The following is a 27,131-nucleotide window of genomic DNA, read 5'->3' as shown; positions in this document are numbered from 1 at the left end:
ATGAGTTTGAGCCCCATGTTAGGTATAGAGATGACAAAAAGAAATGAATAACATATTACAAAAATCATACATATTACAAAAATCCTTAGTGAAAATGATGTGGTTGCGTATGTATGCTTCATAACTTTCCCCACTTTTTTTCTTTTTAATTATGGTAAAATGTACCTAATATAAAATTTACCAAAAAATAAAAAATAAAAAAACGAAAATAAATAAAAAAATAAAATTTACCATCTTAACCATGTTTAAGTGTATGGTTCAGTAGTGTTAAGGATTCATCACTGGCAAGAATATCTCTTGAATTGAGCGATTTTTTTTCACTCGTTGGCCAGCTGCCTCCCTCTCAATGCTGGTTGAATTTTCACTTAACCTGAGAGTTTGTACTTGCAGTGTTCACTTGTGAGTAATCTCGATTGTGCTTCTTTGGACAAATTTTCTTAAATCCTTTGTCCATTGGAGGGTTAGGAAAATTCAATTTAGATAGCATAATCTATAAATCCATCCATCTGGGCATATGTGAACTACATAGAATATTAAAACACAAACATACCACAGAGCTGAAAGAAAAAAAAAATACACTATCCCTCCAAATGTGAAGCTTCCCTTTCCCATTCCGCAGATAACATCCCTGCCTTACTACATACCCCAGGATGTCTAACAAGAGAGGCCCAGGGAGGGCACCAGTGTCAATCTGCTTATGGAAGATTAGCAAAGCTCACTTGTTTTTATTCTTTTAGATAAAAGATGAATTTAAATTTTAATGCTTCCTTTCAGTAGCCATGTGATTTTCTTTTGCTAGGAGGTACACACCTCTCTCTGGAGACCAGGATATACCTAGAAAGAGAATTGCTGGGTTGAAGGGCAGATACCCTACTGGATATCGCAAAATTGCTCTCCCAAGGGCTTGTTCCAGGTTACATTTCCACCTGTTTCCTCACATTTTTATTAAAACTTGGTTTCATTATAATTTTTCCAACCAAAAGGGTATGCAATGGCATCAGATTGTTTAATTTGCATTTTCCTAATTACTAGTGAGTTTGAGCATTTTTTGTTTGTTCTCCATTAAAATTTCCTCATCTTAAAAAAATTTTTTTTCTCATCTTTGAATTGCCCATTTATATCCCTTGTAGATTTTTCTGTTGAATTGTCTTTTCCGGGTTGTAGTCCCACTGTCAGGGGGAGACAGCAGGGAGGGGGTGGGCAGGGGAGAAGGAGAGCCTTACCTCAGTCACATACTGCAGCATCGCCATCTGGGCCAGCTTCTCCTGAATCAGCCCAAAGTTGTGAATTTTCTTCCCAAACTGGGTACGATTAGCAGCATGATCCACCTGGAAGAGGGGGAAAAAAAAAAAAAAAAAAAAGAATTGTCTTTTCCTTACTGATTTCCATAGAGTCTATGTTTTCCTTTTTTTCTATTTCATTATTTTCTATTTTTTTATTATTATCTGACCATCTGCAAACTTTGAATGTACTCATTGTTCATTTTCTGACTTGTCAAAGTGAACACTTGGCTGATTCATTTTCATTGTTTTTTAATTTATTTATTGTATTTTTAAAAGATTTTATTTATTTATTTATTTATTTATTTATTTATTTATTTATTTATTTATTTATTTATTTAAGAAAATGGGAGAAGCAGACTCCCAGCTGAGCAGGGAGCCCAACATGGGGATCTATCCCAGGATCCTGTGATCATGACCTGATCCAAGGGCAGATGCTTAACCAACTGAGCCACCCAGGTGCCCTCATTCCTTTTTCTTTTTTTTCCAAGACTTTATTTATTTATTTATTTGAGAGTGAACGAGTGAGAGAGAGAGAGAGAGAGAGAATGCGGGAGGGCAGGGGCCAGAGAGAGAGGGAGAAGCAGACTCTTTGCTGAGCAGGAAACCCAACATGGGGCTCTATCCCAGGACCCTGTGATCATGACCAGAGCCAAAGGCAGATGCTTAAGTAACTGCGCCACATAGGTGCCCTGATTCATTTTCATTCTGGCTTGTTTTCTAACATAGCATATTCATTTTAGGTCATACATTTCCCTCTAGTTATTTTAGCTGAATTTTATAGCTTTTGGTTTTTTAAGATTTTGTTTATTTATTTGAGAGAGAGAGCAAGTGAGCAGGAGCAGGGAAAGGAACAGACAAAAAGGCACAGGCTGACTCCACGCGGAGCACAGAGCCCAATCCAGGGCTTGATCTCACGACCCTGAGACCATGATCTGAGCCAAAACCAAGAGTCAGATGCTTAATCAACTGATCCACCCAGGTGCCCCTGGTTTTACACCTTAAAAAAAAAAAGTATTGGGACGCCTAGGTGGCTTGGTGGTTGAGCATCTGCTTTTGGTCCAGGGCATGATCCTGGAGTTCCGGGATTAAGTCCCACATTGGGCTCCTGCAAAGAGTCCGCTTCTCCCTCTGTCTATGTCTCTGCCTTCTCTCTGTGTCTCTCATGAATAAATAAAATCTTTAAAAAACATTATCTTTTCTTTATTGATTTCTAACTTCATTATACTGTGGTCATAGAATATGTTATTTGATTTTTTAAGAAATATTCTGTATGATGTTGATTTTTTGGTATTGGTTGATACTTGTGGGAGATAGTATAAGTCCATTTTTATACTCTTCTAGTGTACTTGAAAATAAAACTGATTTTCTAATATTTGCATATTAAAGTTTGTTACATTATTTAATCTTTTATATGTTAATAATTTTATTCTTGTTACATCTATCTTACTTTTGGGGAGGAAAATATGTTAAGATGTCCCACTATATTTATAGATTTTAGTCTTTCCTTGTTTTTTGTTTTTTGTTTTTTGTTTTTAAAGTAGGCTCCATGCCAACATGGGGCTTGAACTCATGATGTCAAGATCAAGAGTCACACGCTAGGGATCCCTGGGTGGCGCAGCGGTTTGGCGCCTGCCTTTGGCCCAGGGCGCGATCCTGGAGACCCGGGATCGAATCCCACATCGGGCTCCCGGTGCATGGAGCCTGCTTCTTCCTCTGCCTCTCTCTCTCTCTCTCTCTCTCTCTGTGACTATCATAAATAAATTTTAAAAAAAAATTAAAAAAAAAAAAAGAGTCACACGCTGTATGAACTTAGCCAGCCACGTGCCCCTTCCCTTGTATTTCTGCCTTAAATATTTTTTTCTGCCTTAAGTATTTTGAAGTTATGTTGTTAGATTCATATAAATACTAGGTTACTTAGTTCCTGGTAAATTGTTTATTATCAAGCAAGGACACCTCTATCCCTAATAATTCTTTATCTCTTAAAGTCAATTTTGTCATATTTTAATATTGCTAAAATATTTTAATTTTGCTATATTTTAATATTGCTAATATTTAATATTTAATATTTTAATAGTTTTCTTTGTCCATGTTGCCCTACACTGAGAGGCAGCACAGAACAGTATCAAGAACATGGCCTCTGAAGTCAGACTGCCCTGGTTCATATCCCAGCACTAATGCTTTCTGGCTGGCTGTGCAACCTCAAGTGAGTTATAACTTCAGTGTCCCCATGTACAAATTGGGCATACTTAACTACCCACCTAACAGGGTTTTTATGAGGATTAAAGTAATTACTATTTTTAATGCATTTTGAATGTCATAGTAAGCACTACATAGGTATTTATAAAATAATTAACATATATATGCATATATATATATCTGCATCCATTTTCTGTGTCATTATAAGTATTTCTCTGATAAATACCGTATAGCTGGTAGATACTGCAATGCTGCAGTAGATATTACATAAGTCATAGCACATATGTGTGAGTGTGTCTGTAGACTAACTCCTAGAAATAAGATGCTGAGTGGAAAGATATGTACATTTGTAATTTTGCTAGATAATGCCAAACTGCCTTACTTAGGAAGCTGGTACAACCCCAATGTAAGGCAATTTGGCACTACCTAGCAAAATTGATCTTTGCCAGTCTGTTCAATGAAAGTGGCATTTTAGAGTAGATTTAATTTACATTTCTCTTAAGTGAGGTTGTGCGTACTTGAATGCTCTTTGTATTTCTTTTTTTTTTTTTTAATTTATGATAGTCACAGAAAGAGAGAGAGAGAGAGAGAGAGGCAGAGACACAGGCAGAGGGAGAAGCAGGCTCCATGCACCGGGAGCCCGATGTGGGATTCAATACCAGGTCTCCAGGATCACGCCCTGGGCCAAAGGCAGGCGCCAAACCGCTGCGCCACCCAGGGATCCCTGTATTTCTTTTTCTAAGAATATTCCCTTACCCATTTTCAATTAGGTTGTTGTTCTTTTCTGTATCTTATTTATACAGGTTTTTTTTTTTTAGGTATTGGGAAATCAGTCCGTGTTCTATGATATGAGCTGATTTTTTTTTTTTTTTTTTAACTTTAAGCACTTCCCTTCCGGAATCAAGAAAAACGGTGAGAAACAAAATTTTGAATTACTATCTCAAAACATTTTCTGCCGTGTAGTAAATATACCTTTTTCTGGTCACTGACTTTGCACTAAACACATGTTTAATATTTAAAATGTCACTTTCTGGTAAATACTATTATCTTCATTTTACAAATGAAAAAACTGAAGATCAGAGAGATTCAGTCATTTATTTGCTTAACAAATATTTAGTAAGCACCCACCAGGATATAGCAGTAAGTGAAACAGAAAAGGTCCTTCTTCTTATGGACTTGCATTCTACCTGGGGAAATATAGACAACAAACCAGCAAACAAAATACTTTCTGTTAGTGGTAAGCACTGTGAAGAAAATAAGCCAAAGTAGTACACCCAGCAAGAAATGGGGGAGCTGCTGTTAGGTTGGGTGGTCTCCAAAGTCCTATCTGAAAAAAAATGAGATTTGATCTCATTGCCTAAACGAAAGAGAAGAGCTGGGAAATGAGACCATTGGTATAAAGGCCCTAAGGCACCAACTCGTTGGGCTCACTCAAGACACAGGAAAGTTTGGTACGAGGAGCAAACAGGGAAAGCCTCTGGGTGGTTTTGCAAGGGAAGGTAATTTTATCCATAATTGGGGATCACAAACAGCTTTTTTGTTGATGTGTATATCAGTTATCTGTTGCTGTCTCACCCCAAAATGTAATGACTTGCCACCAATCATTGATCTTCTCTGGGTTTCTGTAGGCCTGGCATTTGGGAGCAGCTTGGTTGGGCTTTTCTGTCTTGGGATCTCTTGGGATCTCTTGTTCAGCTTGGCTAGGGCTGAACAATCTCCTTGCAAGATGGCTCAATCACATTAGTGGTTCAATTGGTGCTGGCTGTTGTTAACAGGGAGTCTCTATTCCTCTCAGTCTCCACAAAAGCCTCTCCACAGGCACACTTGAGAGTCCTCCTTTCATGATTGCTGGCTTCCCCCACAGCAGGTGATCCAAGAAACAGCAATACAGACGTTGAAATGTTTTATAACCCAGCCTCAGAAGTGGTGTGTTGTTATTTCCTCAATGTTCTATGGTACATAGCCCTATTTGATGTGGTCAGTAGTATCAGGAGTTGTACGTGTTGCAGGCCCTCTTCAGACATTGTCTACCACAGTGTTTTAGAGAATGCTTTTAGGCAACAGGCTTGAACAGTGGAAACCTGAATAAAGTAGAAGGGCCCACAGTGACCCCAGCCCTCTGACTGAAGACAGGACAGGCACATCAGGCCACCCGCCTCAAACTATCCATAGGACCCAACTAACCAATGAACTACTTCCAACCTGGCACAGTTACTAAAAAAGGGAAATTCCATACATCCCCATACCTCCTTACTTCCCTCTGCCTCCTTGCAGAGTGCCTCTTCTTTGCTGCCCTGCCCACCACTCCCTTGCAGTGTATTCAGTACATTCCTACCTCCTTTGTTCTGCCTCAGGTGAATCCTTTCACTGCTGGCACGCTGGCCCTGCACCCGATTGATCGAGTCACCCCACATTTGATTGATTGAGTCACCCCACATTTGGGGAACTGCTTCTAATCCGGACAGACAGCACAAATATGGGTATTTTAAAATTTATATAGTTTTTTTTTTAAGATTTTATTTACTTATTCATGAGAGACACAGAGAAAGACAAAGAGGCAGAGAGACAGGCAGAGGGAGAAGCAGGCTCCACGCGGGGAGCCTGAGACGTAGGACTAGATCCTGAGTCTCCAGGATCACGCCCTGAGCTGAAGGTGGAATTAAACCACTGAGCCACCCAGGGATCCCCAGAATATTTTATAAAAATATATTTTCCAGGGATCCCTGGGTGGCGCAGCAGTTTGGCGCCTGCCTTTGGCCCAGGGCGTGATCCTGGAGACCAGGGATCAAATCCCACATCGGGCTCCCGGTGCCTGGAGCCTGCTTCTGTCTCTGCCTCTCTCTCTCTCTGTGACTATATATATATATATATATATATATATATATATTTTTTTTTTTGGTTTTGACTAAGGTCATGATCTGTCAGGGTCGTGGGATAGAGCCCTGAGTCAGGCTCCCTGCTCATAGGGGAGTCTGCTTGTCTCATTCTCCTTCTGCCCTTCTCCCTCACTCACATGCTCTCTCTCGCTCTCTTTCAAGTGAATAAATAAATCTTTTAAGAATATACATTTTTTTTCCAAAATAAAGATAATTAGAAGAATGGCATTGTTTTACATTTCTCCAAATCTTTTAAATAACTGATTAAACAGAAGAGTGTTCTTAGTTTTGCTTCTGCATACTCCATTAAACATTCATGAAAGAATGAGAACAAAAATTGGAAAATAAGGGCACCTGAGTGGCTCAGTTAAGCGTCTGCCTTCAGCTCACACCATGATTTCAGGGTCCTGAGATGGTGCCCTGTGTCAGGCCCCCTGCTCAGTGAGGAGCCTGCTTCTCTCTCTCCCTCTGCCCCACCCCCATCCTGCTCAAGCACTCTCTCACTCTCTCTCGTCTCTCAAATAAATAAAATCTTTTAAAAAATAGAAAATAATGTCTTTGTGTTATTGTAAACTATTGTAAGTAGTTTGGACTTCATGGGATTTTTTTTTAAGATTTTATTTATTTATCCATGAGAGACACACACAGAGAGAGGCAGAGACACAGGCAGAGGGAGAAGCAGGCTCCACGCAGGGAGCCCGATGTGGGACTCAATCCCGGGTCTCCAGGATCACACCCCAGGCTGCAGGTGGCACCAAACCGCTGCGCCACCGGGGCTGCCCTTCATGGGACTTTTTGAAAGGGCTGAGCTACACTTTGGGAACCTTGGACTAGATTATGAGGTAGTAACAAATGATACCCAAATTTCAGTAGCTTAAAATAACAGAAGTTTATTTCTTGCTTGTGCAACAGATCCATTTGGGGTTGCCCATGGTTCTGCTCTACGTCATCTTCACTAAGGTATGTAAGCTGACAGATGAGCCTCTAGCTAGGACATTGCCAGTCATTGTGATGGGGGAAAAGAACTTGGTAAATGATCCTGTCTCTTAAAACTTGTGCTTGAAAGTGATGTCAATTTTTTTCTTTTTTTTAAAGATTTTTATTTATTTTATTATTTATTCACAAGAGAGACAGAGAGAGAGAGGCAGAGACATAAGCAGAGGAGGGAGAAGCAGGCTCCATGCAGGGAACTCATGATGTGGGACTCAATCCTGAGACTCCGGGATCATGCCCTGAGCCGAAGGCAGACACTCAACCGCTGAGCCATCCAGGCATACCGATTTTTTTCTTTTTTCATCAGCCAAAGCAAGTCACATGGCCAAGCTTTAGTTTATCAGGGCCGGTATGTGTAATCTAGTGTAGGGAGGGGCCCTGTGGGAAGGGATACAAAATGTATGTGAGAGATAGAGATAGAGATAGGGATGTATCTCTGCATGGTTTTTAAGGAGTATCATTCCAGTTGTGCATGGAGAATGGATTACTCTGAGGAGATGAAGGAAGCTACTCAAGAGTAAAAGTGGTGTTGGGCCACCTGGCTGGCTCAGTCAGTAGAGCATGCAGCTCTTGAGCTCAGGGTCATGAGTTCAAGTTCCCCTTTAGTAGAGTTTACTTAATAAAAAAAAAAAAGAGTAGAAGTTGTGTTAGAAAGTAACACAGTGCTTTGGGCAAGAAGGTATGGTTGCTTGAACTAAGATGGTAACAGTGGTCTGATTCAAGATATACTTTGAAGTTGGCAGAACTTTTTCGGAGTGAGGGTGGGGATAAGGGAAAATACTGAAATAACCTCTAGGTTTTTGTCTTGAGCAACTAGGTGGATTGTATAACACGTACTGAGATGGAGAAGAATAGGTTTTTTTTTTTTTTTTTGAGGGATGTGTGGGTGAAACAAATGTTCTGTTTTTAACATATTAAGCCTGAGGTGCCCGTTAGACATCCAAACAGAAATGTTCAGTAGCCACTTGAATATATGTCTGGAGATTAAGGGAGAGGTCAGAACTAGAGATAGAAATTCTGCAGGCGTTAGCATAAAGCTGAGTGTAAACCCATGGAGTTGAATGAGGTCTCCTAGGGAGAAAGTGTTAATATGGAAGAGAAGAGGGCTAAGGGCTAAAGCCCTGGCATGCTGCAACATTTATAGGTGGAACAATGGCTTTTGATCCAGCAAAGGAGATTTGAGGAGCCAGTGAGGGAAGGTGAAAACTGGTAGAAATGGAAGCAAAATGAAGAAATTGCCTCAAGAAGGAGAGAATAGGACAGCCCGGGTGGCTCAGCGGTATAGCGCCGCCTTCAGCCCAGGGCGGGATCCTGGAGACCTGGGATCTAGTCCCACATCAGGCTCCCTGCATGGAGCCTGCTGCTCCCTCTGCCTGTGTCTCTGCCTCTCTCTCTGTGCCTCTCATGAATAAATAAAATAAAATCTTAAAAAATAAAAAGAATTTTTTTTTAAAGGAGAGAATGGTCTGTTTTAATGTTCTAGAAATCATGTTGTATGCATATCGCAAAGTGACCGTAGCATTTGGGAACATGGAAGTTACAGCTGACCTGGACAAGTACTGTTTTAGGGAAGAGGTGAGGATCAACGCTAATTACCTGAGTAGAGGAAAAGATGGGAAGTGAAGAATGGAGACACCTCTTTTGAGAAATATTTTGGTTGGGTGAATAAGTGGAGAAAAGGGAAGGAAACAAAGATGTGAAGAAGATGAAATGATGTGTTTTGTAAATTGTCAACGCTCTATAAGTGATAGGCTTGTTTTGTTATTTATTATCTGACTCCCAGGAATTTCCAACCAGCTCAGTGTGAAGAATCACTAAGGCCTGGTATACCACTGGTCCCCAGCTTCCCGTGAGGTGCAGAGTATCTCCAGCCAATGAAAAGTCCAGAGATGAAGAGACGGGTGGAGAAAGCAGAGCTGAGAAGGAAGCGGACGGAAGGGAGGATTTGCTGCGTTAACATTGACCTCGCAGGGCCACCGTAGGGCAGCCCTTCGCAGGTATCACGCTGGCTTAGGGGGCGGAGCGACAGGAAATTTAAACTGAAGCCGCGTTGGAAGGCGCCTGGAGACTGATAGTGCGCTGGTGGGGTTGCCGTCGACGCTTGGACATCGGAAAGAGCTCATGGAGCCCGCGAATAGAACGCGGAGGCCTTGAGTAAGGAGTACGGAGGCCGAGAAGGAGCCGAGGGTTTGAGGAGGGAGAAAGGAAAGGGTACGGATGCCGGGAAGGGGAAGATGGGGTAAGAAAGGCGGAAGGGGTTATGAGAGTATGGAGAGGTTAAGGGATGGGGAAGGTGCCCAGGAATTGGGGAGCGGATAGGTGCAGATGCTGAGGGGGGCAGAAGGGCCGGGAAGGGCTCCCAGGAGTTGAGGAGGCAGGTCTCAGGGGGGCAGAGGGACTGTGAGGGACAAAAACCTGGGAATTAGAATGTACAAAGGGTGACCAAGAAGAGGGCATGGGCGTTGAGGGCGCAGAGTCCTGGAGGAGGCGGTGGGACAGGAGCCTTGAAGCAGGCGCGGGAGGTGAGATGGGATATGGATCGAGATGGAGTTGAGTCTTGCAGTACCGGGGAGCCGCGCTGGGGATTGTGCGGGAATTGCGAGGCAGGGGCAAGGGATGGTGGAAGGTCGAAGGCTAATGATGAAGGTGGTTCTGCTGCTGTTTTGTCCTTTCTCAGGCGACGGCAGACTCTCTGAGCTGCAGAGTTCTATGGCTGACAGTAGCCTCCGGGCTCCGGACCTAGGTAGGTAACAGGTCAGAACTAGGGATGCGAGGTCGAAATTGCTACTCTTGCACCAGAGCCTCCTGGGATGAAAAGGTCGTGAAATGTTTAGCCCTATTGAGGTTTTCTAATTACTTAGTGATTTTGAGTGTGTGTACATGGAGGGATGTCATGAATCGTTTAGGAATTCATATTAAAGGTCGAACGAGCTTTCAGCCTGAATTACGAAGGAGATTAGCAGATGGGGAATCAGTATAGAGTATCTTATTAAGCCCATATTCATGGTTATTTTTACCGTAAACTTAAACACCCACGGAAATAGATAAGTATTTCTGCACGTGCTTACTTCCCTCAATACTCTCCCCTCCCACTTTCAGTATCTTCTAGTTTTAGTTCTGGATTATTCCAGATACAGGCTTTGGTTGTTGCCTTTGAACTGATAATATGCTTTACTAAATAATGTACTCTTTCTTTGCTGGAGAACTTTTCTCCGAGAGTGTTTTCAAAAGGAGGCTTTATGTGATAAACTTTCTGAGGCTTGTATACCTGAGAATATCTTGATTTCACCGTAGTGTTAAAATTCTTTAGTCAAAGTTCTTTTCCTTCAACATGCTGAAAAATTACAGTATTTTCTTCCTGCAGAAAGTAGAGGATGTTGATAATTGGTGTGGTCTGATTCTTGTTCCTTTGTAAGTGACCTGCTTTTCTCATGAGAACATTTTAGATGATTCTTTTTATTTTCTCACATTTTATTTATTTATTCATGAGAGTCACACAGAGAGAGGCGGAGACATAGGTAGAGGGAAAAGAACTTTGACTAAAGAATTTTAACACTACGGTGAAATCAAGATATTCTCAGGTATACAAGCCTCAGAAAGTTTATCACATAAAGCCTCCTTTTGAAAACATTCTCAGAGAAAAGTTATCCAGGCTCTCTCCTGTGGGAGCCTGATGTTGGACTCCATCCCAGGACCCTGAGATCCTGACCTGAGCCAAAAGCAAATGCTCAACCACTGAGCTACCCAAGCGTCCTTTGTATTTGTTTTTAAAATTCACTGTGGTATGACTATGTGTGAATTTTAGAGGGTTTTTTAAATAAGTTAATTACAATTTTATAGTTACATAATTTTAAAAGGTCAGGTCTGTCTCTTTTTTTTTTTTTAATTTTTATTTATTTATGATAGTCACACAGAGAGAGAGAGGCAGAGACATAGGCAGAGGGAGAAGCAGGCTCCATGCACCGGGAGCCCGACGTGGGATTAGATCCCGGGTCTCCAGGATCGCGCCCGGGTCCAAAGGCAGGTCCAAAGGCAGGCGCCAAACCGCTGCGCCACCCAGGGATCCCCTGTCTGTCTCTTTCTTATACACACTCCTCCTTCCCAAAAGTGGGCGTTGCTCCTAGGGTGCCATTATTTACAACTCTTCTAGTATTTACCTACTTATTTCTTTTTTTAAAGATTCTATTTATTTATTCATGAGAGACACAGAGAGAGAGAGAGAGGCAGAGACACAGGCAGAGGGAGAAGCAGGCTCCATGCAGGGAGCGGACTTGTGACTCAATCCAGGGTCTCCAGGATCACGCCCTGGGCTGAAGGCGGCGCTAAACCTCTGAGCCACCTGGGCTGCCCCTACCTATTTCTAAATAGCATACTCATACCGCTTCTGTTGTTTTCAACTTAAATTATATCTGTTGATTTCTTTCTTTCTCTTTCTTTCTTCTTTCTTTCTTTCTTTCTTTCTTTCTTTCTTTCTTTCTTTCTTTCTTTCTTTCTTTCTTCTTTCTTATTCTTTAATTGAAGTTCGATTTGCCAACATATAGTATAACACCCAGTGCTCATCCCATCGAGTGCTGTTTACTTCCTTTTTTTTTTATTTTTTTTAATTTTTATTTATTTATGATAGTCACACAGAGAGAGAGAGAGAGGCAGAGACACAGGCAGAGGGAGAAGCAGGCTCCATGCACCGGGAGCCCGATATGGGACTCGATCCCCGGTCTCCAGGATCGCGCCCTGGAGGCAGGCGCTAAACCGCTGCGCCACCCAGGGATCCCTGTTTACTTCTTAATATGGAAAATATTTTTTTCTGTGTCTCCACTTACATGCAGCACATACAAACACACACGTTTCTGTCCTCTTCTCTCCTCCTCCCAGTGTATTTGTAGTGTTTGTTTTGTTGTTTTTTGAGTAGGCTCCATGCCCAAAGCAGAGCCCAACATGGGCCCAAGCTCACAGCCCTGAAATCAAGACCTGAGCTGAGATCAAGAGTCGTATACTTAATCCACTGAGCCACCTTGGCTCCCCTACATGTAGTTATTTTTTATTGGTCATTTATTTAGTTGCACTATCATGATTATGGTTATTCACAGATGTCTCATGTAGCAAACTAGGAAATATACTTCATTTTCTATGTATAATCACTAACTCATGTCCAGATTCTACCAGAATTATAAATCTTCCTTCACTACTTTCAAGTTCATCATAGAATCCATGTTTTCTTCTTTGTCTGGTAGACATACTTTCTGAAACCATTTGTCTAAGTCTTGTAGTCTGGTCCAGCTATTCCTAAGCTTGTTGCACCGGTTTCCTCCTAGAATTTCCCCTTCATCATTCTATGGATTTCCCTTTGTTGCTTTCCTGTGTGGGATCCCCTATATTCCAAATTCCTATTTTCTTCTCTCTTCGTTTACTTCCTCATTTTGATAGAGTACATCTTCTAATTTAGCTTCCTGAGGAAGGATACATGAAAAATATATTTTTCAAGACCTGCAAGTGGGACAATTCTTTTCTTCTTCTTTTTTAAGATTTTATTTATGTATTTGAGAGAGAGAGAGAGAAAGAGCATGAGGCAGTAAGTGGGGTAGGTGCAGAGGGAGAAGGACAAATAGATTCCTCACCAAGCAGGGAGCCTGATGTGGAGCTTGATCCCAGAACCCTGGGATCATGACTTGAGCCAAAGGCAGGTGCTTAACCAACTGAGCTACCCAGGCACCCCGACTCTTTATTCTACCTTACATTTGAATGATAGTCCAGCTATTTAAAGAGTTCTAGGTTAGAAATCCTTTTTCCCCAGAATTTTGAAGACATGTTACACTTTTTTTTTTTAAGTGTACAAATCTTGTTTTAATTTTTAATTCCAGTATAATTAATATCCAGTGAGTGTTATATTAGTTTCAAATGTACTGTATAGTGATTCAACCACATTCCACTTCTTACAGCTTCTAGTGTACTGTGGCAAAGTCTGATGCTATAAATATTTCTACCTTCCTCCTGTACATGATAAGGGTCTAGACTGGTCTGTCTGTAAACTACAGCTGCCCTCATCTAGCAACAATGTGATTATTGTCTATCTTTTTCACTTCCAAATTAGTCACTATTATTGTTGTTTTATACAGTCAGCAATTGTTTGGATTTATATATATTTTTGGCAAATTTTTAGACCCCTTCTGGGTCTAGCTTCCTTCATCCCAAAGTATACTTCTGTGAAGTCATTTAGTAAGAAGTGGTTGGGGATGAAGGGGTTTTCTTTGTTTGAAAAATGCCTTGGTGGGTGGGCACCTGGGTGGTTCAGTGGTTGAACATCTGCCATTGGCTCAGGTCGTGATCCTGGGGTCCTGGGATCAAGTTCCACATCAGGTTCCCCTCAGGGAGCCTGGTTCTCCCTCTGCCTATGTCCCTGCCTCTCTTCTCTCTGTGTGCCTCTCATGAATAAATAAAATGTTTAAAAAAGAAAAAGAAAATTGCCTTGGGTTTTCTCTGTTAAAAAATGGGTAGCTCAGTCAGTTAAGCATCCAATTCTTTTATTTATTTTTAATTATTTTTAATTTTTTAAAAATTTATTCATGAGAAGAGAGGGAAAGGCAGGCTCTCCATGGGGGACTTGATTCCAGGACCCCGAGATCACGACCTGAGCCAAACCACTGAGCCACCCAGTGTCCCCTCTCAGTGTTTTAAATACTTATTAGTGACATAAAGCATTTAATAATTTAATTATTTTGTAGTCTATATCTGATCATTTTATTTGAAGCTCTTAGGGATCTAATTTTGCTCTTATTTCTGCTGATTCTCATCCACAGTGGCTTGTTTCCTTCATGTGTTTTATAATGTTGGAGGGTGAGCTAATGTTTGATGATGCTTTATCTGAGGAAATTTTGGGAACCCTGAGCTAAGCTGTGTACCCTCTAGAATTGCTTTGCATTTGATTCTTTGAAGTATGTATGCCAAAGGCATTATGAGCTGGGATTACTTTTTACATTAATTTCTCTGTTTGGTGGTAGGTTCTTAGACCACATAAGTAATGTGAATTTGAATTCCAAATTCTTGGGAGGCCTATGGTTATAAATCTCAGAGAAGTCTTTTGTCATGTGGAGCCCAGGCTTACCCTTTTATCTGTTTTGGTGGATAGATTATTTTCAGATTTACCTTTTCTCCTAAATTCATGCAGGAGTTCTCAATTCTAACTCCTTCCATGAGGCAGGCACAAGACCTTATCTCCTGGGCCCATCTGGCTCATCAATCCCAAACCCTTTTCTTTTAAGCCCACAAACTCCCCCAGGGCAGTCAGCATTAGCTTTCACCACTGTGGTTTTCAGCTTTCTCATCATTTGGGGCATTTGAGAAGTCCTCTTATTTATTTGTTTTGTGAATTTAGCAGTTAGATGGGATTTGTGTTTATATTTTAGCTAGTATTTTTAGATATTTTGTATTAGGAAGGCTTTTAAATTACTTGGTCTCCAGTATGGCCTGAAATGAAGCCAACATCTTCTTTCTCCTTAATGCCCTAAAATTTCTTGACAGAGTGCCCTGATGTGGGACTTTTTTCATTCATGCAGCTGGCACTTGGAGACTTTCAGTCTGGAAACTCATTTTCTTTCGTTCTGAAAATTGTTAGCATTATTTCTGTAAGATTCATCCCCTCCATTTTCTTTTATATTTCTGGAACTTTATATTCAGATATTGGATCTCATGGACTGATTGTTTGATTTTACTGTCTTTCTCTCCCACTTTCCATCTTCTTTTGTTTTCTTTGGAAAATTTCTTCAACTTAACCCCTGATCATTATATTTATTTCTGTAATGGATCTCTCATTTCCTTTCTTTCTTTCTTTTTTTTTTTTTTTTCCTTAAAGATTTTATTTTATTCATGAGAGACAGAGAGAGAAGGCAGAGACATAGGCAGAGGGAGAAGCAGGCTCCTCGCAGGAAGCTGGATATGGGACTTGATCCTGGAACTCCGGGATCACACCCTGAGCCGAAGGCAGACGCTCAGCCACTGAGCCACTCAGATGTCCTGGCTCTCTCTTTTCCTAAGAGGTTTTTCTTCTCTGTAGGTTTCTTTTTTTTTTTTTTTTATAGTTGCTTACCTGTTTATGGAAGGCAGTGCATTCCTTTACCTCTCTGAGCTATTCATGGTATTATTTTTTTGGTTTCCTTCAGCTTTACTGTATTGTCTGTTTCCTTTATGTTCTTTTTTCTCTTTGTTTGGTGGTCAGATTTCTTGTTAAAAGCTTTCTTTTCTTCTTTTTTAGAAGCTTTCTTTAAATATCTGACAATCTGGGGACGCCTGGGTGGCTCAGCGGTTGAGCATCTGCCTTTGGTTCAGGGCGTGATCCCGGAGTTCTGGGATCGAGTCCCACATCAGGCTTCCAGCATGGAGCCTGCTTCTCCCTCTGCCTGTGTCTCTGACTCTCTCTCTTTCTGTGTGTCCCTCATGAATAAATAAATAAAATCTTAAAAAAAAAATCTGACAATCTTTGGTTATCCATTTTTATTTAAAAGTGAGGCAATAGGGGATGCCTGGGTGGCGCAGCGGTTTGGCGCCTGCCTTTGGCCCAGGGCGCGATCCTGGAGATCCGGGATCGAATCCCACGTCAGGCTCCCGGTGCATGGAGCCTGCTTCTCCCTCTGTCTATGTCTCTGCCTCTCTCTGTGTGTGTGACTATCATAAATAAATAAAAAATTAAAAAAAAAATTAAAGTGAGGCAATAAAATGCCAATTGGAGGGGGTTGTCAGTGGTAGACTTGATTGTAGGTAATCAGGCTGGAACCTGGCATTTTGCGGAAGTGTCTTATAGCTCAGGATGCTATGACAAAACACTGTAGACTGAGCGGCTTAAACAAAAGACATTTATTCCTTATACTACCGAAGGCTGGTAGTCCATGATCACAGTGCAAGTAGATTCAGTTCTTGGTAAGGGCTCCTTCCCTGCCTCACGTGTGACTACCATCTCACTGTGTGTTCATACAACTTCTTCCATGCATGCATGGTTGGAGAGAGAGAAAGCTCTGGTCTCTCTTCCTCTTATAAGAACATTAGCCCCATTAGGGGGGCTCGACCTCACAATTCCGCCTAACCTAACTATCTTGCAAGGCCTACACCTCTACTATTATCACACTGGGGGTTGTAAGTATGGTCATCAGCATTCTGGGAGCTCCATAGGGGAAGAGGTTTACAGGTTTCATGGTGCAGCATGTAGATATCCTCTTAACCTTCTGTGTTTTCACTGGGGCTTTATCCCTGCTCTCACCTGTGCTCCATTTTCTCTCATCTGGGCAACTTTCATACTCAGCGCTATTGACATTTAGGACAAGATAATTCTGTTATAATGGATTGTCCTATGTTTCGTGAGATGTTAAGCTGCATTCCTGGCTTCACCAACTGGCTAGGAGCACTCCTCCTCCCAGTTCTGACCACCAAAAATGTTTCCAGATATTGTCAGGTTTCCTGGGCAGGGGGGCAAAATCTCAAAATCTCCACCAGCTGCTGCTGGAGTCTTCTGCTGGGATGGGAGATGGTTCTAGGTACCTAGCTAGGTTCCTCCACCTGAACCACCAACTCATACTGTGTTATAAGATTTAACTCACTTGTTGAAGATTTGGGTTTTTTCTTTTTCATTCTTCACTTTAAAATAATTTCAGACTGGGACATCTGGATAGCTCAGCAGGTTGGTGTCAGACTCTTGGTTTTGACTCAGGTCATGGGCTCAGGCTCATGGGATTGAGCCCCATGTTGGGCTCCACGTTTAACAGGGAGCCCACTTGAGATTCTCTCCTCTGCCTGCCACCTATGCTCTCTCTCTCAAATAAATAAATAAAAATTTTTAAAAAAGTAATAGTAGTAATAATCCTTTGAGACTTACACAGACATTTCAGAAACAGTCAAGGGGTTCTTGTATACTTTTTACCCAGCTTCTCCCAAATATTAACATCTCAAGTAACCATAGTACAATTATAAAACTCAGGAAATTAATATTGATAAAATATTCTCTAACCTACAAATGTTACTTAAATTCTACTAGTTGTTTCCCGGCATCCTTTTTCTGGTTTAAGATCCATTCCAGGGCAGCCCTGGTGTCTCAGCAGTTTAGTGCCACCTTCAGCCCAGGGCCTGATCCTGGAGCCCCAGGATCAAGTCCCACATCAGGCTCCCTGCATGGAGCCTGCTTCTCCCTCTGCCTTGTGTCTCTGCCTCTCTCTCTTTCTGTGTGTCTCTCATGAATAAATAAACTCTTAAAAATTTTTTTTTCTTTATTTATCTGAGCCCAAGAGTCAGACGTTCAACCACCTGAGCCACCCAGGCACTTCCATATTTGTGCTTTTATATATATATATATATTATTATTATTATTATATATAATATTATTATATAATAATATATAATAAAATATATTATTTGTTTATTCCTGAGAGACACAGAGAGGCAGAGACACAGGCAGAGGGAGAAGCAGGCTCCCTGCGGGAAGCCCGATATAAGACTCGATCCCAGGACCCCGGAATCACGAATCACGCCCTGAGCCAAAGACGGATGCTCAGCCACTGAGCCACCCAGGCACCCCGAGGTTGTGCATTTTTGACACAGAAGTGATGTTGTGCCCTTTGTACTACATGGTGTCAGAAGGAACATGAATATGACAGGGCTCATCACTGTGTCCCATTAACTTTGATCATTTGATTACAGTGGTGTCTGGCTGTTTTCTCCACTGTAAAGTTACTATTTTACCTTTATATTTAATAAGTATCTTATGGGGAGTCACAAATGCGACTAAACAAATACTGAGGTCTAAACATTTCCCCCCCCCCAAAGAGTCTAAACATTTTTAACAGTAGTTTTTTTATTGAGATGTAATTCACATTCCATATAATTCATCCGTATAAATTTGATGGTTTTTCATATATTCACAGAGTTGTACAACCACAATCAATCTTAGAACTTATATCACTTCCAAGAAAGAACCCCCTACCTAGAGATGGTTATTCCCAGTTTTCCCCTAAGCCCTGGGCTCTAGGTAGCCACTAATCTACTTTCTTTCTATAGATTGGCTTGTTCTGAATGTTACCTATAATTGGAACCATGCCATATGTACTCTTCTGTGACTGGTTTCTTTCACTTAGCATCATGTTTTCACAGTTCATTCATGTCATAGATCAGTATGTCATTTTTTTGTTGAATAATAATACTCCATCATATGCATATGATACTGCTTGAATGTTTGTTTATAAGCTGTCACGTGGACATGGGTTTTCATTTCTTGAGTGTATATCTAGGAGTATAATTGCTAGGTTATATGGTAACTCTGTGTTTAACCTTTAAAAAAAAAAAAGTTTATATGTTTATTTATGCATGAAAGACCCAGAGAGAGGCGGAGATATATATAGGCAGAGGGAGAAGCAGGCTCTATGCAGAGAGCCCATGTGGAACTCGATCCCGGGACCCCAGGATCATGCCCTGAGCCAAAGGCAAGTGCTCAACCACTGAGCCACCTAGGTGTCCCTTTGTTTAACCTTTTGAGGAACTGGCAGACTGTTTTCTGGTGTGGCTGCACCATTTTATATTCCTTCTGGCCAGATATGAGGATTCTGATTTCTCTACGTCCTTGCCAACACTTATTCTTTTTTATTATAGCCATCCTAGTGGAAGTAGTATCTCTTTGTGGTTTTGATTTGCATTTTCCTTATGGCTACTGGTCTTGTGCATCTTTTTACATGTTTATTGGCTATTTGTATATCTTTAAAGAAATTATATCTATTCATTGCCTTTTTTTTTTTTTTTTTGAGAGAAAGAGTGCGTGGGGGTGGGAGTCACAGTGAGGTGGAGGGAAAGAGAATCTTAAGCAGGCCCCATGCCTAGCAGAGTCTTTTGCGGGGCTTCTTCTTTTAACCCCAAGATCATGATCTTAGCCATAATCAAGAGAAGGACACTTAACTAATAACTTCACCACCCAGTGCCCCCCCACTTTTTTTTTTTTTTAATTAATGTATTTCTTTTTTTAAGTAGGCACACACCCAACATGGACTTGAACTCATGACCTTGAGATCAAGAGCCATACTGTCCCGCCAACTGAACTAACCAGGCACCCCTCGTTGCTCATTTTTAGTTGGATTATTTATCTTTTTATTATGTGAGGGTTTTTTTTTTTTAGGTATTGTATTTTTCATATCATTTATCTCCGATTCTTTACTTGCTGATCCTGTTTTATATTTCTAGTATTCTCCTTTTGAGGTGTTTTATTATACTGTAAAATTCTTTTCTCTGTCTGGTCCATTACTTAAGATGGACAGAAAACCTACACCAGAGGAAACATCTTTTTTCTTTTTTTTTAAGATTTTATTTATTCATGAGAGACACAGAGAGAGGCAGAGGGAGAAGCAGGCTGCTTGCAAGGAGCCTGATGTGAGACTCGATCCCAGAACTGGGATCATGCCTTGAACCAAAGGCAGACACCCAACTGCTGAGCCACCCAGGTGTCCCAAGGAAACATCTTTTATAGTACTTGTCTTCTCCCATGCTCAGGGCCATGTCTCCTGGAGGCAGCCACTCTCCTCGAAATATGCTTCTGGGATGCAGATGCAGAAGCGTACACCCTGAGTGGCTCAGTTGGTTAAATGGCTCTTGATTTTAGCTCAGGTCACGATCTCAGGGGATCGAGCCTCATGTAGGCTCCATGCTCAGCATAAACTCTGCTTGTCCCTCGCACCCTCTTGGTTTCTCCCCCACCAGCATAGGCACGCACCCACGCTCTCTGTTATCTCTCAAATAAATAAATAAATAAATAAATAAATAAATAAATAAATCTTTTTAAAAATTTGATCCAAACCCCTTATTTAAAATCCAGCAGTTTGGGGATCCCTGGGTGGCTCAGTGGTTTAGCGCCTGCCTTTGGCCCAGGGCGCAATCCTGGAGACCTGGGATCGAATCCCACGTCGGGCTCCCGGTGCATGGAGCCTGTTTCTCCCTCTACCTGTGTCTCTGCCTCTCTCTCTCACTCTGTGTGACTATCATAAATAAATAAATAAATAAATAAATAAATAAATAAATAAATAAATAATAAATAATAAATAAATAAATAAATATAAAATCCAGCAGTTTAAGGGACACCTGGGTGGCTCAGCGGTGGAGCATTTACCTTTGACTCAGGACGTAATCCCTGAGTCCTGGGATCTAGTCTCTCGTTGGGCTCCCTGCATGGAGTCTGCTTCTCCCTCTGCCTATGTCTCTGCCTCTCTCTCTCTGTGTCACTCGTGAATAAATAAATAAAATCTTTAAAAATAAATAAATAAATAATGGATGCCTGGGTGGCTCAGCGATTAAACATCTGCCTTTGGCTCAGGGCATGATCCTGGAGACCCGGGATGGAGTCCCACATCGGGCTTCCTGCATGGAGCCTGCTTCTCCCTCTGCTTATGTCTCTGCCTCTCTCTCTCTCTGTCTTTCATGGATAAATAAATAAATAAAATCTTTAAATAAATAAAATAAAATTAAAATTAAATCCAGCAGTTTGGGGCTCCTGAGTGACTCAGTCAGTGAAGTGTCTGTCTTCAGCTCAGGTCATGATCCCAGGGGCCTGGAATCACGTCCAGCAGGGATTCTGCTTCTCCCTTTCTGTCTGCCTCTCCCTCCTGCTCATGCTCTCTCCCTCTCTCTCTCTCTCAAATAAATAAATAAAATATTTTAAAAAATAAATAAAATCCAACAGTTTTATTTTTTTTTATTTTTTTAATTTTTATTTATTTATGATAGTCACACAGAGAGAGAGAGAGAGAGAGAGAGGCAGAGACATAGGCAGAGGGAGAAGCAGGGTCCATGCACCGGGAGCCCGACATGGGATTCGATCCCGGGTCTCCAGGATCGCGCCCTGGGCCAAAGGCAGGCGCTAAACCGCTGCGCCACCCAGGGATCCCTCCAACAGTTTTACTAACTAAATCGTGGTGTTGGCTGTTCTAGGTCCATTTTTCCAAGCATAACAGACACTTTAAACTTGTTAGTTTCAAGTACATTTTTTTTAATTTCAGGGAAGTTTTTAGTATTTTGCTAGGTTGTATGGTATTTTGTATGGGGATTTTTTGTTTTATTTTTTGTCTTCAGGAACTCCTATTATCTGTATAATAGAACTTCTTTGCCTGTAGTCAGTGTTTGTCACATTGTCTTGAATCTTTTTTATCTCTTCAAGTTTTAACATTTTACAATGAAAGTTTTCAGCCCTGCAACAAAGTCAGAACAATTCTATAGTAAGCACAAGCACATAGATACACCATTTAGATTTTATCATTGACATTTTAATATACTTATTTTATCATAATGGATTTCCATCTTATATTTTTTATTTCAGGTTATTTATAGACATTAGTACCCTTCCTTTTAAATAGTTTAGCATGCATTTCATGCTAGAATTCCATATTTGTTTATAGTGTTTTCCTTTTAATGTCAAATTTATATGCAATGAAACGCACAATTCTCTAGATTATATTCATTGAGTGTTTGGAGGGAGTTAGCTTTACTGAAATATAATATGTGCCTGGGTGGCTCAGTGGTTCAATGTCTTCCTTCAGCTTCCTTCCTGAGCTTCCTTCAGCTCAGGTCATGATGGGATAGGGTCCTAGGATTGAGCCCTGCATTGGGCTCCCTGCTGGGAACCTCCTTCTCCCTTTGCCTACGTCTCTGCCTCATCTCTCATGAATCAATAAATAAAATATATTTTAAAATTTACCTATAAAATTCATTTATTATAAGTGTTTGCTTTCAGTGGTTTGTAGTTAATTCAGAGTTGTGCAACACACATAGCAGTCTAATTTTAGGATTTTCATCACCCCATAAAGAACCTCATGCCCATTTTTAGTCACTCCTTATTCCCACCCTCAGCCTTTAAGCAACCATGGATGTAATTTCTGTCTCACTCTGTTTTCCTTTTCTAGGCATTTCACATAAATGGAGTCATGTAGTATGTGGTCCTTTGTATCCGGCTTTTCTAATTTTGCATGTGTTTGAGGCTCATCGTGGTTGTGGCAGGCCTGTGTCAGTGGCCAGTCTTTCTTACTGCCCAGTAATAGTACATTGACTGCATGTGTTGTGTTCTGCTTACCATTTTATTTACATGGGAATTATTTCATATGGGTTAAATGAGTCACACTGCCATGAACATTCTTGTACAAGTTTTTATCGGGACATACACTTTCATTTCTCCTGGGCATATGCCTAGGAGTGGAATTGCAGAGTCCTGTGTTAACTTAATGGTTAGCATTTTGAGAAACTGCCAAACTTGTTTTCTCAAGTGGCTGCAACATTTTACATTCCTGCCATCCATGGACCAGAGTTCTGGGTTCTCCACAACTAAGCTTCATGAGGGCAAGAACGCTAGTCTCAGATTCATCTTTCTGTGCTGGGGCCTAGCCAGGGCACACCACCCGGAGGCTGTTGGTGAGCATTGCTTGGCTTGCAGGGACTCCCTTAGCCCCTGCTTCTCACTTTGCACCTTTTGTTTTTCTTTCCTAGGGACTCAGCTGGGAGTTTCCGCTTCTCTGAAAAAATGCCGGAAGACCTCAACAGATGCTGGGAGGCAACCCTTCTCTGGAAAGTCCTTTTATCTGGATCTGCCTGCTGGCAAAAGTCTCCAGTTTTTGACGGGGGCCATCCAGCAGCTAGGTGGGGTACGTAATCTACTTCTGACCTGCGATATGTGCCTATGGGGGTTGTAGGGCAGGAGCTGGAGAGAGATTCTCTCTGTGACTTCCATGTATTTTTAGTGGTACAATCAAAGCAATTTTAAGTATAAGCCTTTTTTTTTAATAAAGTTAAAATTTTTTTCCCAGTTAGAAAAGTATCTGAGAAATTTTGCAGAACATAGAACTGTTCCAAGTGAAAACCATCATTTTGATGTATTTTCTTCTGGACTCTTCTCTCTCCCTCTTTGTTTCACAGCTTTATTGAGATGTAATTCAGGGATGCCTGGGTGGCTCAGCAGTTGGGCGTCTGCCTTCAGTTCAGGGCATGATCCCGGGATCAAGTCCTGCATTGGGCTCCTTGTGGGGAACCTGCTTCTTCCTCTGCCTGTGTCTCTGCCTCTCCCTCTCTCTGTGTGTGTGTCTCTCATGAATAAATAAATAAAATCTTTAAAAAAAAATAAAATAAAAATGACATGTACAACAGTCAATTGTAGAACATTTTCATCACCCCAAAAGAAGCCCATACCCATTGTCAGTCACTCCCCATTTCTCATAAACACCCCCAACCTGGGTAAGCATTCATCTATTTATGTATTTTTTTTCCCCTTTATAAAATTTTATTTTATTTTACTTAGAGTAGGGAGGGACAGAGGACAAGGGAGAGAGAATCTTAAGCAGGCTCCACACCCAGTTCAGAGCCACACAGCGGGTTCCATCTTACAGCCCTGAGATCATGACCTGAGCTAAAATCAAGAGTCACATGTTTAACCAACTGAGCCACCCAGGTGCCCCATTGCTTTTTTGTTGTTCATTTTCTGTGTAGCTATGATCATGAATACGTTTTTGATTATCAACTTTTTGCCCATATCCCTAACACATTAGCACTTTCCTATCATTATTGTCTCTCATATACATTATTTATAGCGAGAATTTAATATCTTTGAGTGGATTATTAATTTATTTAATTGTTACCTTATGGACACTGAGATTATTTCGTTATTTTAGATTTTTAAAATAACGGGTGAAAAACTTTGGGTAGGGATGCCTGGGTGGCTCAGCGGTTGAGTGTCTGCCTTTGGCTCAGGGCATGATCCCGGAGTCCTGGGATTGAGTCCTGCATCAGGCTCCTTGCATGGAGCTTGCTCCCTCTGCCTGTGTCTCTGCCTCTCTCACACTCGCATGCGCCCCCTCTCTCTCTTTCTCGCTCTCTCTGTCTTTCATGAATAAATGAATAAAATCTTAAAAAAAAAAAAAAGTTGGACACTTAACAACTGAGCCACCCAGGTGTGCTGAGTGTCTAGCTCTTGATTTCAGCTCAGGTCGTGAGATAGAGCCCTGTGATATACTCCACACTGGGCGTGAAGCCTGCTTAAGATTCTTTATCTCCCTCTCCCTCTCCCCCACCCCTACCTGCTTGCATGCAAGTTTTCTCTCTTAAAAAAAAAATTAATTAACTCTTTAAAAAAGGTCTTTTTTCTCATGCTGGTGTCATCAGGGCTCACTCCTGCAGCTACATTTGGGTGGAGGGTCAGCTTGGCTGGAAGAACCAAAGTTGGCCTCACTTACACATCTGGCAGTTGGTGCTGGTTGCCTCTATATGGCTTCTCATGTGTCATTTGAGAAGCTTCTCACATATGTTGTAGGAATGTATAATATCATATGTATGTATAGTAAGCTGAGCCAACCTCTTTATACAGCAGTGTCATGGTAGCTTTCAGAGAAGTTGAAGAGAGAAGCTACAAGGCCTCTTAAGGCATAGGCTCTAGAACATCTTTCACTACATTGCATTATTCAAAAGGAGTCGGATTCAAGGCAATGGAAAAATGGGCTCTGCCTCTTGATGGGAGGAGCAGCAGTCATGTTGCAAAGGGGTAGGTGTACTGGAGTGGAAGGGATGTGCAGCCATTAGCCATTACTCCATTCATACGGGAAAGTCCTTGCCCTGCTCCTACTTGCTAACATTTGTTTTTGCCATATTACAGAAGGTAGATATGCTCATTTAAGCCATAACTTTATTTAAAAATTTTTAAAGATTTTTTTTAAAGATTTTATTTATTTTATTCATAGACACAGAGAGAGAGGCAGAGACACAGGCAGAGGGAGAGGGAGAAGCGGGCTCCATGCAGGGAGCCCCATGTGGAACTCGATCCCAGGTCTCCAGGATCACACCCCAGGCTGCAGGCGGCTCCAAACCGCTGCGCCACCGGGGCTGCCCCAAGATTTTTTTTTTTTTTTTAACAGAGAGAGAGACAGAGGGAGGGAGAGAGCAGGTGAAACAGTGACAGAGAGAGAGATGGAGGGAGAGAGCAGGTGCAAGCAGGGGAGCGGCAGAGGGAAAGGAAGAAGCAGACTTCACGCTGAGCAGGGAGTCCTGATAAGGAGCTCAGGAGCTCCATCCTAGGACCCCGGAATCATGACCTGAGCCAAAGGCAGACGCTTAACCAGCGGAGCCACCCAGGCACCCCTCAAGCCATAACTTTAAGGATTCTTTTTTTTTTTTTTTTTTTTTTTTTTTTTTTAATTTTTATTTATTTATGATAGTCACAGAGAGAGAGAGAGAGAGAGAGGCAGAGACACAGGCAGAGGGAGAAGCAGGCTCCATGCACCGGGAGCCCGACGTGGGATTCGATCCCGGGTCTCCAGGATCGCGCCCTGGGCCAAAGGCAGGCGCCAAACCACTGCGCCACCCAGGGATCCCTAAGGATTCTTTTTAATTGTGACGAAATGTATATAGCGTAAACTGTGCCATTTTAATCATTTGTAAGTGTACAGTTATCAGCATGAATTCCATTCATGTGGCTGGGCAGCCTTCACTGCTTCCACAGCTTTTTATCCCCAAACAGACATTCTGTAACCAGTGAGCAAGAACTCCCACTTTCCTTTTCTGCAACCCCTGTCACTCAAATCTCCTTTCTATCTCAATAAATTTGCTTATTCTAGAGCCCTCATGTCAGTGGAACCATGTATATTTTTCTGTTGTGTCTGGCTTATTTCACTTAGTATGATCTTTTCCAGGCTCATCCATGTTGTAGCCTGTGTCAGAACTTCATGTCATGGCTGAACAATATTTCACTGTACATATACATCACATTTTGCTTACCATTCATCTTTTGGTCACTTGGGTTTTTCTGCTTTTTGGCTGTTATAAATAATGCTGCAGTGAACATGGCTGTACAAGTATCTGTTCAAGCCCCTGTTTCCAGTCCCTTGGGGTGCATGCATAGAAGCAGAATTGCCAGGTCCTGTGGTAGACCACGTTAACTTTTTTGAGGAACCTAAACGTTTGTTGGTATTGTGTAGTTTTTTTTGGGGGGGGGGTTCTTAAGTTCAGTGCCAAGTTTCTTTTTTTTTTTTTTTTTTTTTTAATTTTTAGTTATTTATGATAGTCAGAGAGAGAGACAGAGAGGCAGAGACACAGGCAGAGGGAGAAGCAGGCCCCATGCACCGGGAGCCCGACGTGGGATTCAATCCCGGGTCTCCAGGATCGCGCCCTGGGCTAAAGGCAGGCACCAAACCGCTGCACCACCCAGGGATCCCTCAGTGCCAAGTTTCTTATCCAGTCACCCTTTAGAGAGGGCCATCATCCAGCCTTATTTTTAGTGGTGTGCTGGAGGTAGAGCCAACCGTTAGCATCTCTTTCCAGTTCCACATTCAGTAACATCATGTTGGTAGCTTGAAATCAACCACAGTGAGAGTGTTCACCCCCCAGAAACCGGCACACACTACAAAGCAGGGCTTTTTCCCTGGAGAGGGGGGTCATTAAGCATTCAGTGCCTTACTGCTGCTTATGTCCATCTTTTCTACTCCCCGCAAATGGGAGTTGTGTCCTTGTGTCTCAGGCACTGTGTTGGGCCCTTGGGATACAAAGATGTGTCAGATCCTCTCAATGCCTGTGAGGAGCTTACAGGTAGGACAAGCAGGCACTTGTGCAGCTGAGTAGTAGCCAGACCCTTTCTTGTTTCATATTTTTGCCTCTTTGGGTAGTGTGGTCCAGATGCCCCAGTGTGTCTTAGCAGGAAAGCCATGGCCTAACTAAGCTATTCTTGTGTCAGGCCCTGTCAGTATGCTCTCACTCTGTGTAGACTCAGACTGGTCAAATAACAAAGCCCATGGCCTTCTGCTGCTGGGTC

At 41.8% G+C, this 27,131-nt stretch overlaps 1 protein-coding gene across 1 annotated transcript in view; it reads left to right on the top strand.

Moving 5' to 3' along the window:
• The first annotated feature begins 9,630 nt into the window (after nucleotides 1–9,630).
• The window catches only part of DBF4B (DBF4 zinc finger B), a 33,411-nt gene continuing 15,910 nt past the window's right edge, over nucleotides 9,631–27,131 (top strand). Inside the window, 3 exon segments of the mRNA XM_038547089.1 lie at nucleotides 9,631–9,870; nucleotides 10,026–10,091; nucleotides 22,832–22,986. Coding sequence (XP_038403017.1) covers nucleotides 9,804–9,870; nucleotides 10,026–10,091; nucleotides 22,832–22,986 — 288 coding nt within the window. The 5' untranslated portion in view covers nucleotides 9,631–9,803.

This window comes from Canis lupus, chromosome 9, assembly GCF_011100685.1.
Source record: "Canis lupus familiaris isolate Mischka breed German Shepherd chromosome 9, alternate assembly UU_Cfam_GSD_1.0, whole genome shotgun sequence".
Classification (NCBI taxonomy): Eukaryota; Metazoa; Chordata; class Mammalia; order Carnivora; family Canidae; genus Canis; species Canis lupus.
The sequence above is the reverse complement of the archived record's forward strand: the minus strand, read 5'-3'. Positions and strand labels throughout refer to the sequence as shown.